The sequence below is a fragment of the Pipistrellus hanaki genome (assembly GCF_964339955.1).
Source record: "Pipistrellus hanaki genome assembly, chromosome: 10".
Lineage (NCBI taxonomy): Eukaryota > Metazoa > Chordata > Mammalia > Chiroptera > Vespertilionidae > Pipistrellus > Pipistrellus hanaki.
In genome coordinates, this window is record NC_140512.1 from 70,288,715 (window position 1) to 70,308,313 (window position 19,599).

At 47.3% G+C, this 19,599-nt stretch overlaps 1 protein-coding gene across 1 annotated transcript in view; it reads left to right on the forward strand.

Annotated features, from left to right (window-relative positions):
• The window catches only part of ACTR3B (actin related protein 3B), a 46,844-nt gene that overhangs the window by 5,464 nt on the left and 21,781 nt on the right, over positions 1 to 19,599 (forward strand). Inside the window, 7 exon segments of the mRNA XM_084897570.1 lie at positions 3,113 to 3,170; positions 8,950 to 9,074; positions 9,683 to 9,767; positions 9,770 to 9,792; positions 16,538 to 16,633; positions 17,723 to 17,747; positions 17,750 to 17,829. Coding sequence (XP_084753696.1) covers positions 3,113 to 3,170; positions 8,950 to 9,074; positions 9,683 to 9,767; positions 9,770 to 9,792; positions 16,538 to 16,633; positions 17,723 to 17,747; positions 17,750 to 17,829 — 492 coding nt within the window.

A 19,599-nucleotide genomic window follows, 5' to 3' on the forward strand; every position in this document is an offset into this window, starting at 1 on the left:
GCCAAGCGCTCAGCAGCAGGCATTTGGGAGTATCTGCCACAGGCCAGGCTCTGTGCAGGGTGGACACAGTCAAGACGAAACCCCTTTTTGGTCATGATGCAAGTCAGAATCTTAACCGCAGGGGGATGTGGGCTTACTTTAGTGCCAGGGGTGGTTCAAAACACAGACGTGGAAGTGCTGATTTTAGTGTTTGCTGTCCAGCTTGTTAGATCCTGTAGGCTTCCTGGGTCAGTAATGTAGTTAATTTATATGTATTGTCTGCATAAACTCCGGCGAGATGGCTGAATTAGGGGTGGTCTAAAATTGTATCAGTTCAGTACTGTTGACTTCCTTCTGGAAAGCCCTCGGCTCTGGGTTGGCTTTGAACCCACCCTGGGGGTTGAGGAACTGGTGGGTTCATTCCGGACGTCCTTCTGACGAAGCCGGGGCCAGAGGGAAGCCAGCCCGGTCCCAGGGGCCTGCCTGCGGCCGGAGGAGGGAAGCCCTGGTCCCATCCGGAGGGAAGCCCGTGCCAGGGCCGGCAGCGGGGGAGGAAGGCCTACTCTTGACGAATTTTCGTGCCTCGGGCCTCCAGTGTTGTTATAGATCCAAAAAGACAGATGGGCTCAGGTAAGGTAAAGGTTTATCTTGTCAGTGAAGATACTGGCCCAGGAAGTATTAGGTCTAGTAATAATTAATGTCGTTTTCTAATACTTTTTAAAATAGAATTTATTTAAACAATACAACAAAATTTAATCAACAATATAGTTGCCGTTGTTTTCTACTACTTGTGCCCAACGCTCAGGAAGCATTTTAATCCCTCTGTTGTAAAATTCTTGTGATTTTGATGCAAAAAATTCGGTCAATGCATTTTTGAGGCATTCTTCATTATTAAATTTTTTTCCAAGAAGAAAGTTTTGCAAAGAACGAAACAAATGGTAATCGGAAGGGGCAATATCAGGAGAATATGCAGGTTGAGGGAGAACTTCCCATTCCAACTGGCGCAGTTTTTCAGCAGTGATTCTTGCAGTATGTGGTCGTGCGTTATCGTGGTGAAGAATTACGCCCTTCCGATTAATCAGCGCGGGTTCTTTTTCTCTTAAGGCTTGGGCTAACTTTTCCAATTGGGCACTATACACTGCACTTGTAATGGTTTGGTTAGATGGTAAAAGTTCATAATGAAGAATTCCTTTAAAATTCTACCAAACACACAACATCACTTTTTTCGCATGCAAGTCAGGTTTTGGCGTGGGCTGCGGAGCCTCATTTTTGTCCAACCATTGAGGCCGCCTTTTCAAATTAACATACAGCACCCATTCTTCATCTCCGGTAGCAATTTGCTCTAAAAACGGCAAACGGTTTTGACGAGAGAGGAGCGAACTGCAAATTGTGACTCTTTGATTACGGTTGTTGTCGGTCAACTCATGAGGAACCCATTTTCCAAACTTTTGGACTTTGCCAAGTGCACACAATTGATTGGAAATTGTTTTTTGTGAACAATTTAAAGTTGTCGCAAGCTCTTGTTGGGTAATTTGAGGATTTTGCACCAAAAGAGCTTGAAGAGCTTCTTGATCAAAATTGGACACACGGCCTCGACCACTCTTGTCATCTAATGAAAAATTTCCCTCGCGAAATTTCTCAAACCAACGCTGGCATTTTCTGGTGCTAACTGCATCTTGACCAAGAGCACTACAGATGTTTTTTGCAGCCTCACTTGCTTTTCTTCCTAATTGGAACTCGTAAAGCATGCAGTGCCGAATATGCTCTTCATCTGCCATCTTCTTAGCCCTAGTTTTGCAACAAAAACCAAACCAAACACAAACTTTTTCAAGCAAAACTTGTTAATTGCACTTCACACGTTCTGTAGATACCACGTGTTTGAAGGTTATGTCAATACAAGTCAACGCCAAGCAAGATTTTAAACGAATGTTTAAAAACGACATCAATTATTACTAGACTATAACTACCCACCATAACAACTTTTAGTTAAAGTTTAATTTCAGACCATCCTTTGTTAAGGTCTCTGAGTTTGCAAGACCACCTGCAGGCCTTCCCTGAGCTTGTCGGGTTAGCATGTGGCCCCTTTTGACCACACAGCAGATGTTAAAAATATATTTAAAAATCATTTAATTTATTAGAATTTGAAGTGTATTACTACATCAAAAATTAGTATCAAGCATCTTGAAAGAATTTGTGAATAGAATGGATTAATAAAGTCACTTTCAGCACTGCCCTCAAGTGTTTTACTCATTATACATGTCACTACAGAATGGGGTCACTGCCCAGCCCTCATGTTCATACAGCTGCCCGATCAGGACGGGATGGGGTCACTGTCCAGACCTGACTCCTTACAGCAGCCTGGTCAGGACGGGAGAGCCAGTGCATCCTTTCAGCTCCTCATTTCTAGCAGGTGGCTCTGCGTGGTGGTCCCCTGCACCCACCTTTAAAACAGTATCGGAGGAGACTAGCAGTGCTTTTGGAACAGGCGTAGTGTTTTGGCATTCAGCTCCGAGGAGACTTGTGGGATCTCACACATGCCTTGGCAGAAAACGGCTCATTCTGAAACGGGTGATAAGATGCTCGGTCCCATATCCTCAGCAGCGGTGGGAGCAGCTGTGACATACTCGGGGCGTTTGAAGAGCGTCATGCAGCCCCTCCAGCCCGGAAGTTCGCGCAGTTGGGGAGGAAGTACTCTTCTCCCAGGGCAGCCTGGGAGCGGAGGCCGAACACTGAGATTTGGCTTTTTTCCTGCAAACTGGCTGGAGGCTTTGGCAGCTTAATGAGCTCACGAGTGCCTTAGTTTCTATCTCAAAATAGTGATAATATTTACTTTCTTTACAGGGTTCTTTGTAAAGACTGAAAGGGGAAAAGCAGATTAAAGTTGTTAGGGACACACAAATGTGATTTATTTGTTCATATATCATACAGAATCTTTCCAACAGAAACAAGCATACTATTTTACGTTTTTGTAACTGCTTGCTTATCTGAAATCAGTGTTTGATTCTCAGTCATTATAATTTTTTTTTTTTAATTTCAAGGGAATATTTTGAGGCTCGCTTCTAGGCCATGGAGGGCTTATAGTAAATGGTGTAGCAGAGTATCGTTCTCACCGTGTCCGTGCCTTTGTGCTTTTGGGTACACCAAGCTTGGCTACGCGGGCAACACTGAGCCCCAGTTCATTGTTCCTTCATGTAAGTACAGCTCCTCCCTCGCGTTTATGACGGATTGTTCCTCAGAATTGTTCTAAGCATTCCCATCCTGTTCTCCCATCTCCCTGTAGAAGTTTTCCTGGTTCCGGGGAGGGTCATTCACTTTGACACCTAGTTCCTGAATATTGCTATTGGCTGCCGCTGTGAGCTAACGCCCCACTTCCCTCCCTCACCCCCAGCTTTCTGACAGTCCTTTGTCGCAGTCATTGAAGTTTCAGCTACGCTCCGTGCAATTCTAAATGTCTGAATTATTTAGAAGTGTATGAGTCTTTAAGACTAATTTGTAATTTTTAAGTCAGTGCAGTTTTATTCACTTAGCCACTGTTCACTCTATTGAAAGACTTTTTTTTTTTTTTTTTTTTTTTTTTTTTTTTTTTTTTTTTTTTTTAATGAGAGGCCTGAGGATTTTGACTGTGCTCAGAGTGCTCTTCTCTTGCCTCTGTTCCAGGCCGCAGAGAGCGGGAGCCTGAAGGGGCACACGCGCTCAGTTTGGTAGCAGTGCTCCACCCGCTCTGTTTCCCAGGGAGACCCCAGGTTAGGGTGGTTGTTGAGAGGGTAGAATTAGTCTCCAAAACGATTTAAGTTTGGAGATAATTTACTGAAGAGTGCAGTGTAGTCTAGCTGGTGTGGCTCAGTGGTTGAGTGCTGACCTATGAACCAGGAGGTCAGGGTTCGATTCCCGGCTAGGACACATGCCTGGGCTTCGGCCTCCATCCCCAGTGTGGAGTGTGCAGGAGGCGGCCGATCCATGCTCTCTCTCATCTTTGATGTTCCTACCTCTCTTCCTCACCTTCCTCTTGTTATGGAATATGGAATTTATGGAATTGGCGTGGAAGAGACCGTGGGACACTCTGAGGTTCAGGAATGGCTTTATTCAAAGCTGCGCTGCTGGTTCGGAGAGCCTAAGATCCAGATCCTGAACAACCTGGGCTGTGAGATTTCCTCTCTCTCTGTCCCTGACTTTCTTTGTTTCTTCTCTGGTGGACTCTCACAGCCCCCCTCTGCCCTCGAGAATCAGGTAGAATGGTTACCTTAGACTGTATCCAATGTCCATCCTGCATGGCGCCAGTGACCTGCCTCTAGTTAAGCTGTTACATCCTTGGTTAGGCCCCTTGTAGATTGGAAGTATTTAGGTAAATAGCTCTTGCTGGACCAGAAATTAAGGAAGGGGCAGTGACTAGACTATAGGCTAACAGGAATATGCTTTAGGGACATTGATTAACTTAGGTACAGAGTCCCTGCTAGCCTCCTCATTCTTTCACCAATGGATTAATTATCGGCTAGCAAGAGAGAGCAGTAGAAAGCAGGTTACTGGGGCTAATTCAGATTGCTAGCCCCCCAAATGTCTTATGCTCCCCAGCACTCTCTGAAATAAATAAAAATAGGTTAGAACAAAGAGTGAGGCGTATCGGTTAAGTGAAACCCTGCCTCCTAGATGTGGCTCTGGCTGGGACTGGTGATGGCGGCTCTCCTGAGCCATGTGGGGCGTGGACGCTGGGAGGCGGGAGGAGGAGCGGGCTGAGTGTTACTCGGGAAGACCAGAGACGTTCTGGTGGACACGGGCCTTCACATCACTAGGAAGCACCCATTCCATGGCGGCACGCCCTCAACAACAGGCGTGATTGGTCTGCTGCGCCCGCATTTTAAATCCATAATTTGGTGTATAGTTTGTATCCCAGAATGGGGTCTCCAAGTCCAAGGCCAGGTGCCATCAGGTGGTTTCTCATTGTGTGCTTGCGTGACCCTTTCTCTCTCCATGCCGACGCTCTGGTGTCTCTTCCTTTTCCTTCCTTCTTCCTTCCTTCCTTCCTTCCTTCCTTCCTTCCTTCCTTCCTTCCTTCCTTCCTTCCTTCCTTTCTTTTTTATTTTCTTCTTTTTTTTAAATACTCATCTGAGGATATGCTTTTATTTTTAATCATTATTTTTTATATTTATTTAAATCTTTATTGTTGAAAATGTTACATATGTCCCTTTTTCTTCCCTCCAGCCTGCCCTTCCACCCCACCCCAGGCCTTCAGCACCCTATTGTCTGTGTCCATGGGTTTCTCATATATGGATACAAGTTCTTTGTTTGATCACCTCCCACCCCCTCACCCCCCCACATTCCCTCCGAGATTCCTCACTCTGTTCCATGCTTCCATGCCTCTGGATCCACTCCATTCATTGGTGCATTTTATTCATTAGATTCCACATGTGAATGTGATCAGGTGATCATTGTCTTTCTCTGACTGGCTTATTCATTCAGCATAATACTCTCTGGGTCCCTCCATGCCGTCTCATAGGGGAAGAATTCTTCTTTTTTACTGTTGCATAGTGTTCCATGGTGTGAATTGTACCACAGCCTTTTTATCCACTCATCTACTGACGGGCACTGGGGCTGTTTCCAGCTATTGTAAATTGTGCTGCTGTGAACATAGGGGTGAATATATTCTTTCTGATTGGCATTTCAGGATATATTTCTAGATTTGGGATCACTGAGTCAAATGGCAGTTCCATATTTAATTTTTTGAGAAAACTCCATACTGTTTTCCATAGTGGCTGCACCAGGTGCATTCCCACCAGCAGTGCACTAAGGTTCCCTTCTTGCCACATCCTTGCCAGCAGTAGGACATGCTTTTATTGCAGTTAGAGAGAGAAAGAGGGTTAGGGAGAGAGAGAGAGAATTGATGTGAGAGTGAACATTGATTACCCTGACTGGGGATCGAAGCAGCACCTGGGTATGAACCCTGACTGGGAATTGTATCTGTGACTTTACAGTGCGGGTTGACACACCAACCAACTTAGCCACACCTTTAAAATATATATTTGTGTTTATTTCAGAGAGGAAGGGAGAGGGAGAGAGATGTAGAAACATCAATGATGAAAGAGAATCATCATTCAGCTGCCTTCTGCATGTCCCCACACGGGATTGAGCCTGCAACCCAGGCCTGTGCTCTGAGCGGAATCAAACCCTGACCTCCTTGTTCATAGGTCGAAGCTCAGTAACACCAGCGGGGCTCTTGAATTTCATGCATCAGGCCTCTAGTATGAATGTAAATCTTTAATTAATCTTCTGCCCCCTTCCCTCTGAGATTCATCAGTCTGTTCCATGTTTCCATACCTCTGGTTCTATTTATTCATCAGTTGATTTTGTTCATTGGATTCCTTGTTCACTTATTTTGATTTTTAAGTTCAGTTGTTGATAGATATATATTAATTGCCATTTTATTGTACGCATTTTCTTCTTCTTTCTCATCTCTCTCCTCCTTCTCCTTCTCTCCCTCCTCCTTTTCTTTTTCTTCCTCCTCCTCTTCCTCCTTCTCCTCTTCTTCTTCTGCTTCCTCCTCTTCTTCCTCCTCTTTCTCCCCATCCTCCTTCACTTCCTCTTCTTAAAGACTACCCTTTAACATTTCATGTAATGTTAAAAGATTTAGTGATGATGAACTCCTTTAGCTTTTTCTTGTCTGTGAAGCTGTTTATCTGACCTTCAATTCTGAATGATAGCTTTGCTGGGTAGAGTAATTTTGGTTGTAGGTCCTTGTTGTTCATCACTTTGAATATTTCTTGCCACTCCCTTTTGGCCTGCAAAATTTTTGTTGAGAAATCAGCTGACTGGATGGATGCTCCTTTGTAGGTAACTACTGTTTTTATTTTGTTGCTTTTAAGATTATCTCTTTGTCCTTAACCCTTGGCATTTTAATTATGTTGTGTCTTGGTGTGGGCCTCTTTGGGTTCCTCTTGTTTGGGGTTCTCTGTGCTTCCTGGATTTGTAGGCCTATTTCTTTCACCAGGCATGGGAAGTAGTCTGTCATTATTTATTTAAATAGATTTTCAATATCTAGCTCTCCCTCTTCTCCCTCAGGTACCCTATAATGCAAATGTTGGTCTGCTTGAAGTTATCTCAGAAATTCTTTACACTTTCTTCATATTTTTGGATTCTTTTTTTATTTTTGCTCTTCTGATTGGGTGTTTTTTGCTTCCTCATGTTCCAAATCGTTCGTTTGATTTTTGGAATTCTCTATTCTATTGCCCTATAAATTATTTCTTATTTTAAGTAGTGTATGCTTAATTTCTTACTGCTCCCTTTTCATGTCTTTAATGTTCTTACTAAGGTTCTTGAAAGTCTCACTAAGTCCCTTGAAGCCTTCATTAATATTCTTGAGTAACCTTATAACCATGGTTTTAAACTCTGTATCTATTAGTTTGCTTGCTTTCGTTTCATTTAGTTCTTTTTTGAGATTTCTTCTGTTTTTTTCATTTGTGACATGTTTCTTTTTCTCTGCATTTTGGCTGCTTCCCTGTGTTTATTTCTATGTATTGTGTAGAGCTGCTATGTCTCCTGGAATTGGTAGAGTGGATTTGTGGAGTAGGTGTCCTGTAGGGCCCAGTGGCTCAGCCTCCCCAGTCATCTGAGCTGGGCACTCTCAGTGTGCCCCTGTGTGGACTGTGTGCACAGGCTTATTGTAGTTGACCCTTCATTGCTATTGGTGTCATTGGGAGGAATTGAACTCAAGGCCAATTGGCTGTGAGGACCAGCTGTAATGACAGTGAGAGAGCTGCTGTGCAGGAGATACCCCTATGGAGCAGGACTTGCTTCAGTGGGACTTTGGTGCTCACTGAGTCGGCCCCTTGAATGTGTTGTTTGTAGATGTGTAGAGTTGTAATCTGGTGTGGTCTGAAGCTGTTCACTGGGTGCACTGCCTCTGGGAGGTGCAAAGTTAGTGACTACCTGGAGCCACTAGGCAGGAGCTACAGAACAATCTGCAGATGGTTGCCACTTGTATTGGGTTTGGAAGTGACCAGGTGAGGCCCAAGTGTGAAGCAAGGCAGGCTGGTGCTAGTGTGACATCTTGGGTCTCTTTTTGGTAGTATGGGGCATGCTAACACCAGCTCCTGCTTGCTTTAGAGATTTTAGGAGAGTCTGAAGCCTGAGCCAGGAGAGCCCATTCATATCGACAAGCTGCTGCAAGCATCATGGGTAGGGCTGTAAATTGGATGGGGTGGGGTCTCAGGGAATCGCCAGGGCCTGGTGAACAGCGTGAGCCAAGCTGATGGAAACTCAGATATGGTTGCCAGTTAGTTCTGTGACAGGGGGAGGTACCAGCACAGGAACAATGACCATGACCCCTGCAAGCACCCCTGTCTGGGAGAAAGCCACCCCCTGAGTTCCTGCCCCAATGCCAGAGAGTCTAGTACCTTCCATTTTTCCCTGGCTCCCTCAATGCTACTGCCCCAGAGCTCAGAGAAAGTGGACTGTGTAAGTCTGTGTGCCTTTAAGAGGAATACCTGTGTCTCCTTAGCCATAATCCCCACTGGTTTTCACAGCCTGAAGTTACGGAGATTTTTCTTCCCAGCTCTGGAACCCTCGACTGGGGGTCTGGTATGGGGCCTGGACCTCTTGCTCCTCATGGGAGGCCTCTGCAGCCACGATACCTCTCCCAATTAAACACACACACACACACACACACACACACACACACACACACACACAAAATGGGGCGCCGGACCAGGCCGGTTCTGAACCTCCGCCCCTCCTAACAGTCTCAATGTGCTCTCTTCTTTACTTCTCTAGTTGTGGGACTTCCATTCAGCCAGATTTCAGGTGGTTCTGAATGATGGTGGTTCTGTATTTTAGTTGTAATTTTGATTGTGGGAGGCAACAAGTACCAGTGTTTACCTACCCCACCATCTTCGTTCTCCCCCTAAATTTGGAACCCCTTTTAAATTATTGAAATAAATGTGGATAGTGATGGAAATATTTTTCCTTTTTTTTTTTTTTAAGGTATTGCTGTCAGAGAGTCGGCAAAGGTAGTTGACCAAGCACAAAGGAAGGTGTTGAGGGGTGTGGATGATCTGGACTTTTTCATTGGGGATGAAGCCATCGATAAACCCACAGACGCCACCAAGGTGAGCCCAGACGGGAATGGCTTCAGTGAGTAGCCAGGATGAGCTGAGAAGGGCAGATTATCTAGAAAGTGTGCTGGGAGTTAAATGTGTTTTTATTTTTATGTTTGTAAAGAGGTTTGTTGTTCGGATGTGGGGAAGGGGGTGGATTTTCAGAGTTGGTACACTCAGGCTGGCATGTGAAGGTAGGTCCTGCTGAGATGGAAAATCACAGGTTGACTAAAGGACCTGTCAGATATGGAAAGTTGCAGATTGATTAATTAAAGAGAAGCACTAAAATTAAAATTATTTAAGTAGACGTTTGTTCTAAAAAAAAAAAAACACCCCTAAAAAACAAAACCTCCCAGTCAGTGGTATGGTGGATTAGCTGCACTTGCACTTGCCACTCCACTGTTCAGACGTTCTTGGTTCTTAGAAATGGGTGGAGTTAGAGAATAAACGATTACATAACAGCCTTTCTGTTAAAGTGTCTGTCTTTTCTCTATGGGACTAGCATTCAGGTCATGCAAAGGGGACCTGATTCTGTAGTTGTTCAGTCTCCCCGTCTTGTCGTTAGAGTTGCTCTCACTGATGTGAACCGAGCTTGACATACTTGGTTTCTCTTGGGTTAGTGGCCAATAAGACACGGAATAATCAAAGACTGGGATCTTATGGAAAGGTTCATGGAACATGTGATTTTTAAATATCTTCGAGCTGAACTGAGGATCATTACTTCTTAATGGTGAGTAATTGGGACTAAGAGGGTTAAAGCCGTGTAAATTCCCAAGTGCTTGCATTTAACCAGTTAACCACCGTGTGTCCAAAACCATCCTCACACGCCATGATATTATATTTTGAATTTAATTCAAAAAGGTCCGCTGCTTGTGTCTATAGACGCTTATGGCGTACAAATGGTTAAACTCAAGATAGCATTCCCTGGGGAGTCTTTGTTTCTGCTAAAGCAACTTATATGAATCAGGATGCTTTTTTGGGCAAATAATGGAACGGTCAGCAAAAATGTCTGATGCCAGGAAGGGCTCATTATCTCACTCAACAGGCAGCCTCTAGTTGAGTAGTTCCAGGGCAGGTCACCTTAGCCACTCAGGGACAGAAGCGGGGGCTGGCCCAGTGTGCCAGCTGGGCCTCCTGTGTGGTCCCCTCAGCCCCAGCCTGCTAGGTTTCCATGCGTTGGTATCTGTGCTTTCAGAAAGAGGCTCACCTTTTAGATTCCCAGAAACCTTTCTAGCAGATTGGCCCACCATTCTCTCCCTGCGGCAGGGAGGGGACCCTCCCTGACCATCTGGCCCGGGAGGGTAGGGACTTAAACAGGCCTCCAGCAGCCAGGGAGGTGGAGGGAGGGATTGGTTGGGTAGGAATAGCTGTGTACTTAGATGGCTCCATGAAGTAACTGGGTGGCTGTGATTTTTTGCTTCTTACAACAGAGGAAACCGAGGCAAGATGTTATTTTGCCGTGGTTTAAGTCTTACTGCAAAATAAAATTGAGTGGGGTTATGGACCCTGATTATGTCACTTGATCTTATTTAAACAAAATAAACAATTACAGAGAAATGAGAAGAATTATGTTTTGATTATGGATTCTGTTCTAATTGTTATACTCAATATTATGGGTTTTCTTCCATGAAATATTCTTTTCAAGTTAGAATTAATTACATGTACAAAACTCATGCGCCACGGAGAGCAATTGCATGTAAACCGCCTGTTAAAACCTGCATTATGTAGCTGTCCAGGCTGAGCACTGTGCTTTCCAGGCACCGTGGGCCCTCCCGGGTCCTTCCAGTGGTTCCTGTGAAGTAAACGGAGCCAGGAAGTGACAGTTCTGAGTGGCTTTGTCTTTGTAGCCAAAACAAATCACAGACTCCACCTGTCAGGTTTGGCACTTTTCCTTCTCTAGTGCACACATGGCTACCTGTTGGACAGGATTTTAGGAGCGGGCACCGTGCCCAGCCGCTTCCTTCTGCCTGCTCGGCTCACTGTGCCAGCATTGTCCCTCCGACTCCACCTGGGGGCATCTTCCAGGGGCCCGTGGAGCAGATGCCAGGACAGCCCACAGGAAATGTCTCCTATTTCTGTTTTATTTTTTCGGATTTAGCTGGCATATGTAGGCCAGTAAGCTAAAATCACTCGCCAGGAAAGAATTGGAAGTGTTTGGTGTGAATGTGGAAATGCTGAAGCCCATTTGCCAAAAATGAACATCTGCGGAGAAGGTTCGAAAATAATCAAGTTTATTTAAGATAAGAAAACACTGTGGTATATGCGTTGTGTTTTGGATGCCACAGGTTGGTTCAGTGCGTGGTGTGCCTGAGGGAGTGGAGATGTGCCTTCTCTCAGGCGTCTGCCCGCACCATCGGTCACTGCAGCAGTGACCGGGTACAGCGGTGTACACGTTCACAGCCGAGCCACCGACGCTCATTGAAGACATTTACTGATCGGCTCCATCAGATGAGGGCTTCTCCGTGAGGCTCAGAGTTTTAACTTCTGTGTCCTTCAGCAGCCGCAGGGTCCTTTCTGACCGCTGACAGGCATTGGGGCAGGGGGTGCCCCTCAGACATTGGGGCAGGGGGTGCTCCTCAGGCGTCGGGGCAGCGGGTGCCCCTCAGGCGTCGGGGCAGGGGGTGCCCCTCAGGCGTCGGGGCAGGGGGTGCTCCTCAGGCGTCGGGGCAGAGGGTGCCCCTCAGACGTCGGGGCAGGGGGTGCCCCTCAGACGTCGGGGCAGGGGGTGCCCCTCAGACGTCGGGGCAGGGGGTGCCCCTCAGACGTCGGGGCAGGGGGTGCCCCTCAGACGTCGGGGCAGGGGGTGCCCCTCAGACGTCGGGGCAGGGGGTGCCCCTCAGACGTCGGGGCAGGGGGTGCCCCTCAGACGTCGGGGCAGGGGGTGCCCCTCAGACATCGGGGCAGGGGGTGCCCCTCAGGCTCCCAGTGTTCACATGGTTCCCGAGGTCCGGCTCACTGGCTGTGAGGCCTGAGCAGAGCCCGGGAGCCACTCTGCCCCGGAACTGCCCCGTGTCCAAACCAGAGTATGGGTTTCAGAGAACTGCGGGCCTGGGGAGAGAAATTGAGGTTTATTTTTCTTTATTTTTTCCATCACCATTTATCCCCTCTATGCCCACTCCCCCCACCCCTCCATCACCACACTGTTGTCCATGTCTTCTCTCTCTTCCCTTTGTTTTGCTCAGTCCCTCCAACTCGCTCCCCTCCCACCCCCCTAACTCCCCCCATCTAGAAATTGAGTTTTAACTTCAGAAAAGATTTGGAAACTTTGACTATGAGTTGAGCAAGAAAGAGGAAAAAAGAGAGGGAATATCAGCCTTCTATTGTACGATCTTTTTGTTCCATTCGGTCCTGGGTAGCCCACGTGAGGGACGGCTCTCACTCGGTTTGCCGAATGCTCGCCTCTCCCACACATCCCAGACTGCTAGCTAGGCGGCACATCCTGTGCCCGGCCAGGGGCACAGCGCAGTGGACCTTCCATGCGGTGTGTCCTGGTGTAGGGACGTCCCTCCCTGCTTCCCGAGGGTGCGGCCTGCTCGGTCGAGTTGCCGCCAGCCGAGCCAAGGCTCTTTCTTGGGCTTGCTCAGTTCCTAGTGGCCCACCTGCTTTCCAGCCTCCAGTGTGTTGTCATCTCCTCCCTGACCTCCCTGTCCTCCCTTCCTTGAGGATTTATAGTTTTTAAAAAATATGCATTTTTGTTGATTTCAGAGAGGGAGAGGGAGAGAGAGAAACACCAGTGATGAGAAAGAATCATTGAGCGGCTGCCTCCTGCACATCCCACACTGGGAATCAAGCCTGCAACCGGGTATGTGCTCTGACTGGGAATCAAACCGTGACCTCCTGGTTCATGGGCAGCAACTCAACCACTGAGCCCTGCCGGCAGGCAGGGATGTATAGTTGTTTTTAAAAATATATATTTTACTGATTTTTTACAGAGAATAAGGGAGAGGGATAGAGTTAGAAACATGGATGAGAGAGAAATATCGATCAGCTGCCTCCTACACAACCCCTACTGGGGATGTGCCCGCAACCAAGGTACATGCCCTTGACCAGAATTGAACCTAGGACCCTTCAGTCTGCAGGTCGACGTTCTATCTACTGAGCCAAACCAGTCAGGACTATAATTGTGTTTTTTTCTACCACATGGGGCATGATCATATCATATATTCATAAAGCTTTCCCAATTACAAAACACTTCCCCTTTTTAAAAAATTATTTATTGCTGAAAGTATTACATACTTTGATCCCCTCTAGTTCACCCTCCCCAGGCCTATAGTTTTAAAAAAGGTTTCGTTGCTGCAGTTACAGAGGAGATTGGGGACGGGCAGTATTAGATCCATGTGTACAGTTTGCTGGCTTAATCCAGAATTATGTATTGGTTTTTATGACAGTGACTAATTATTCATTTGGAATCAATACCCGATGATATTGTATTTTACAATTTTTTTTTTTTTTAGAAAATGTATTTTTATTGATTTCAGAGAAGAAAGGAGAGGGAGTTAGAAACATGATGTGAGAGAATCATTGATTGGCTGCCTCTTGCATGCCCCTTCTGGGGATAGACCTGAAACCCGAGCATGTGCCTTTGATCGGAATTGAACCCGGGACCCTTCAGTCTGTAGGCTGACACTCTATCCACTGAGCCAAACCAGCCAGGGCTATTTTACCCATAATTCTGATGTTGGTAATGCTTGAAATTGTCCCAGAGGCTCCTTACACTATCTTTATATTTTTGGATTCTTTTTTCCTTTTGCTTTTCCAGTTGGGTGTTTTTTGCTTCTTTGTATTTCAAATCTTTGACTTGATTCTTGCAATCCTCTAGTCTGCTGTTGGATCTCTGTATATTATTCTTTATTTCAGTCAGTGTATGCTTAATTTCTAGTTGATTCTTTTTCATATCCTTGAGGGTCTCACTAAATTTATTGGCCTTTTCTAGGAAATTCTTGAAAAATTTTATAACGATGGTTTTGAACTCTATATCCAGTAGTTTGCTTTCCTCCATTTCTTTCATTTGTGACCTGTTTCTTTGTCTCCACATTTTGGCTGCTTCCCTGAGTTGATAGAGTGGCTTTGTGTACTAGGTGTCTTATAGGGCCCAGTTGCTCAGCCTCCCCAGTTACCTGAGGTAGACACTTTTGGGGCACCCTTTTGTGAGCTGTGTGCACAGTCTTGTTGTAGTTAAGCCTTGATTGCTGTTGGCATCACTGGGAGGAATTGATTTCCAGGCCAAATGGTTGCAAAGACCAGCTGTGTCTATGATGGGAGAGCTTCTGTGCTGGAGACACCCTTATGAGGCAAGATTTGTTTCAGTGGGGCTTTGGTGCTCACTGAGTCTGCCCCTGAGTGTGTCCCTTATGGATCTGAGGAATTGTAATCTGGATGGTCCCACTCTGACCCCTGGGTACACTGGCTCTTGGATCTCCAAGGAGGTGCTAATTTAGATTCTGCCTGAGGCCACCAAGCAGGAGCTATGGAGAGATCTACAGATTCATCTTCTTTGTTTGGGTTTTGGAGGTGCCCAGATGAGGCCCAGCTGTGAAGCAATGCAAGCTGCTGTAGGGCCCTGGGCTTTCTTTTGGATGTTCTGGGTCTCACTGACGCAGATGCAGTTTGATAGGTAAATATAAAAGTCAAAGGACCAGGCCATTCATATGCAAAAGCCTCTATGCACTCAGCTTGGATGGGGCGGAGTCTCAGGGAGGAGCAAACAACAATGGCTTCCCACCAGCCTTGCCCTAAGAGGCCCCTGGGTCTCAGTATCCCTTGGTAGTCACTGCAAGCACCTCTTGAGAGAAAGCCACCCTCAAGTTCTGCCCACTACCAGACAGTTCAGTTTCTCCCTGTATGAGTCTGTATCCCCAGAGTCTCACCCAGAACTGGAGTTCAGAGCAGTCGGGAGCTTGTCTCTCCCTGCGGATTGAAAAAGCCAGCCACGTGCTCAGTTGTCAGCCCTCTGTGTGCACGCCTCTGTACCTCTGCCTTCCGCACTTCCTCTGAGTCCCAGTGTGCTTTTCTCTTCCCTGCTAGTTGTAGAATTTCCAACCTTCCTGTGGTTCCGGATGATGATGTGTTTTTTTTTTTTTTTTTAAGATATTATTTTAAAAATATATTTTATTGATTTTTTTACATAGAGGAAGGGAGAGGGATATAGAGTTAGAAACATCTATGAGAGAGGAACATCGATCAGCTGCCTCCTGCATACCCCCCCACTGGGGATGTGCCTGCAACCGAGGCACAGGCCCTTGACCGGAATCGAACCTGGGATGCTTGAGTCTGCAGGCCGACGCTCTATCCACTGAGCCCAACTGTAGTTTTGCAGTGGTTGTGCGCGGCAGCAGGTTCAGGTGTTTACCTATGCCGCCATCTTGGTTTCTCCGCATTGCTCTGAATGAGGAGAATTTTTGCTGGATTAGCTGTGTGTGTGGTTTTGGCTGGGGTGGGAGGAAGGGGCACAGTGAGGGTGAAGCCCCTTTTATCTGGGGTTCTGCCTCGCAGCTGGTGGCTAAGGCATTTGTCTGAGCTTGCTCTGGGCTCTGGTGGCAGGGGATTGGCAGTGTCTGCCGCTGTCCCGCTCAGTTGGCTCTTGCTCGAAGCAGGGCTGCCTGCCTGTGCCCTTCTCCTAGACCTGACATCCTGGTGTCCCCAGGGTGCCCTCCCGGTCCAGCTGGGTGTTTCTTGCCTGTGGCGGGTCTGTTCAGTGTCAGGCTGTCAGGTGTGATGCTATCAAAGACCAGGCTCTCTTCTCCATCACCTGTTCTTGGTCTGGGTGGTCACAGGAGCAGCATTGTTCAGAGAGGGCTTTACTTCCGGGTTTTGAGCCCCACAGTCAGGTTTCATTTTTTTTTTTTGGTTTCAGAGAGGAAGGGAGAAGGAGAGACAGAAAGGTCAATGATGAGGGAAAATCACAGATCTACCACCTTCTGCCACCCCTACTGGGGATTGGGCCTGCAACCAGGCATGTGCCCCGACCTCCTGGTTCCTAGGTCGAAGCTCAACCACTGAGCCATGCTGCCCAGGCCAGGTTTAAGGAACCACGTCGCTTATCCAGTGTTTCCCAACCTTCTCTCATGATGAGAATCACCTGGTGGAGTATATAACATCTGTCTTAGAGCACTAGTTAAGTGCTCTAAACACTGGATTCCATCTGCAAAGGGAGGGTGCTCTACAGCAGTGTTTCCCAACCTTCTCTCATGATGAGAATCACCTGGTGGAGTTGTTAAAACACAGATTCCTGAATCCCAACTAAGAAGTGCTAAACTAGAATTTTTGGGAACATATAGGTAAAATTGTATACTTAACTAGTGCTCTAAGACAGATGTTATATACAGAGCACTAAGTTAGGTATGCAATTTTACCTATATGTTCTCAAAAGGTTGGGAAACACTGCTCTACAGCATCCTGATGATCATGCTCTTAAGTTCTGATGCAATTATATGAAATCTGGGCAGATACTGACCACAGTGACTGCTTTCTTACAGACGGAACCTCCGCTGAACACACCAAAAAATAGAGAATATCTTGCAGAAATTACGTTTGAATCTTTTAATGTGCCAGGACTCTACATTGCAGTTCAGGTAAAAGCAAAGTTATTTTTATGGTTTCCAAAGGACCTTCACTGTCTAATATCTACAGGACGGCATGGTGATTCCACAGTCTCTCTGTTAGGAGATAGGGCTGTGTGTTCTTCCTTTTTCCTTTCCCTCAACACACACACAACACATGGAGACACAGACACACTCATTCACAGACACACAGACACACAGGATAGACACATATATTCATAGACACACAGAAAACACAGGACAGACACACACATTCACAGACACACAGACACACAGGATAGACACATATATTCACAGACACACAGAAAATACAGGACAGACATACACATTCACAGACACACAGGATAGACACATATATTCACAGACACACAGACACACAGGACAGACACACACATTCACAGACACATTGACAGACACAGGACAGACACACTCATTCACAGACACACAGACACACAGACAAACACAGGACAGACACACACATTCACAGACACAGACAAACACAGGACAGACACACACATTCACAGACACACAGACAGACACAGGACAGACACACACATTCACAGACACACACACACACAGAAGACAGACACTCATACTTACACACACCCTACTCCGCATTCATCTCTGTCCAGGCTTTCCAGCCTCGGTGGGATGGGCAGTTCTCTGTGTTAGCAGCCTCTGGCCTGGACCCCTAGAAAGAGCATCCGCCTGGTCTCCCCAAGTGTGACAGACACAGCACCAGGCCTCCCCAGTGTCCGGGGGCGGATGGCCCTGGTGGGGAACCAGTGTCTGGTGAGGCCAGTGAACTGCAGCCGTCCGTCCGTGGACCCGCACTGGGAACGGTGGGTGAGAAACACCACCCTCTGATTCCATAGTAAAATCCCCATCTCACTGGCTTTTTTTGGGTAAAAATTGATTTATTTTATTGAAAACTCGAGTCCTCCAGTTTAAGTACACACGGTCCTTGTCCGGTTTGATTTGAATTTTGGGGGCAGGTGAAGATGAAGAGGGGGAGTTAGACCCGCTCAGTGAGAGGGACCGATCGCCTGACCTGAGGATGAGCCTGCAGAGGACGGAGGACGGACGCCCGTGTCCTTCCAGGCAGTGCTGGCCTTGGCGGCGGCGTGGGGTCTCGGCAGGTTGGCGAGCGCACGCTGACCGGCATCATCATCGACAGCGGGGACGGGGTCACCCACGCCATCCCAGTGGTAAGCAGACTGTCAGTGCTTCTCTTTGTAGGACTCACCGGAAGAGAGGTAAGGGAACAGTTAAAGGAAAGAAAAGCTTTCCTGCTTAAAATACCACTTTTAAAGTCATAGCTGTACGTAGACCAGGGAATAAGAGGAGAAAAAAAATCTGTGGCCTTCTCATTTTTAAATGTGCAGGGGCAGCTAGCTTCTGCTGTCGGGCGGCAGCCATTGGGTGGGGTCAACAGAACTCTGCCTGGCCCCTGGGGTCACGGGGTCACGGCCCTGGGGGGCTTTTCCTGCTCACCTTCTGAGCCTGGGGCAGATGTCATCTGGGAATGGGTTTGTAAGCATGGCGCCTGGCCACCGGAGGACACTCTGTTCGGGACAGGACGTGGTGGCTTTCTTTTTTTTTTTAGGACGTGGTGGCTTTCACCAGTTCTCTCTGGACAAGGCCTGCTGGTGGAGAATGTGTCTAAGAGCTGAGGGGAGGGATGGCACCTTCCGACCTGCAGAGTGCTCTCTGCCGGACCACTTTCTGGCTTTACATTCCAGAACGTCAGAGAAGTGACTTCTCATTGGGGCTCTAGGAAACTTCTGTCCCTCCCCCCCGCAAACTATTTAAATGACTTGTTCGAAGTTGTTCTTTGGAAAGAAATTGACACTCTCTGGAGGGGGTGTCCAGGGAGAGTCACCGGCTCTCGTTCCCCATCTCCCCTCCAGGCCCTCCTCCCAGACGCACCACTTACTGGTGTCACGTGTATTACAAGTACGCGGTCTGCATGTGCAGGTGTGTGTGTATGTATGAGGCCTGCGGAAAAGGCAAACTAGGGCTTTTTAAAAAACAACTCATTTACGACCTCAGGTTTCAGGAGGTCGCAGCGAGGATGTGCTCATGTGCTTTAATTCCTTCTGGGTCAGAACAGGAACAGGGTGGACGGTGGACGTGCCCTCAGTCGGGGTGCGCTCTGCAGCAGCATCCGGAGGGACGGGCAGGACTGCAGCCGCCCAGTGCTCTCTGCTGGGCGCCCGCAGCTGGTCTCCCCCCTCGCTCCTGCAGGAGTCGCTGAGGCCTGTCCGTGCCGCTGCCCTGGAGCAGTGCTGACCGAGGAGCCGGTGTCTGCCCCTTCTCCGGTCCTCCCCTCAGAGGCCAGTGCGGATGGACCCGCTGGGCCTGCTGCCCTCCCTCCCGGGATCCGATTGAGGAGGAGAAAGGAAAACTGGTTCACTCGGTGTCAAGGCCCACAGAGAAAGTGGCTTTAACATTTTTGTCTGTATCATAATTCAGTGTTTTCCCAAAAAATTACATGTACAAAATTGGAGTGAAATGGAGAAATGTGAAGGAGGAAGTAGAATACCCGTGAACTTACCCAGAGGGCACTGGGCCTTGGTTGCAGAGCCTTCTAAGCTTGTTTCCTAGACACAACGCGTGCACGTTTTCAGCGAAATGGGAACATCGTGTTTCCAGTTCTGTGTCCTGATTGTACAGTATAACCCTAACATTATGGCTTGCGTGCTGACTTATCCCTAATAGCGCTGCTTATGGCTGAATAGTCTGTGAAAATACTTGGTAGCTACGTAACAGCCCATCCTGGGAGTGCAGCCTAATTCACTGTCTGCTGTCGTTGAATGGAGGTGTAGGACGGGGGTGTAGATTGTTTTGAGTCTGAGACGAAGCTCATGTTGTCAAACACCGGCTGGGTTACTTTTAGAAAGTGTGAGGCATGAAGTGCGATAATTGTGAATGGTTTGTTAGCTGATATTCTTAAGATTTTAAGTTGATCTTCACTA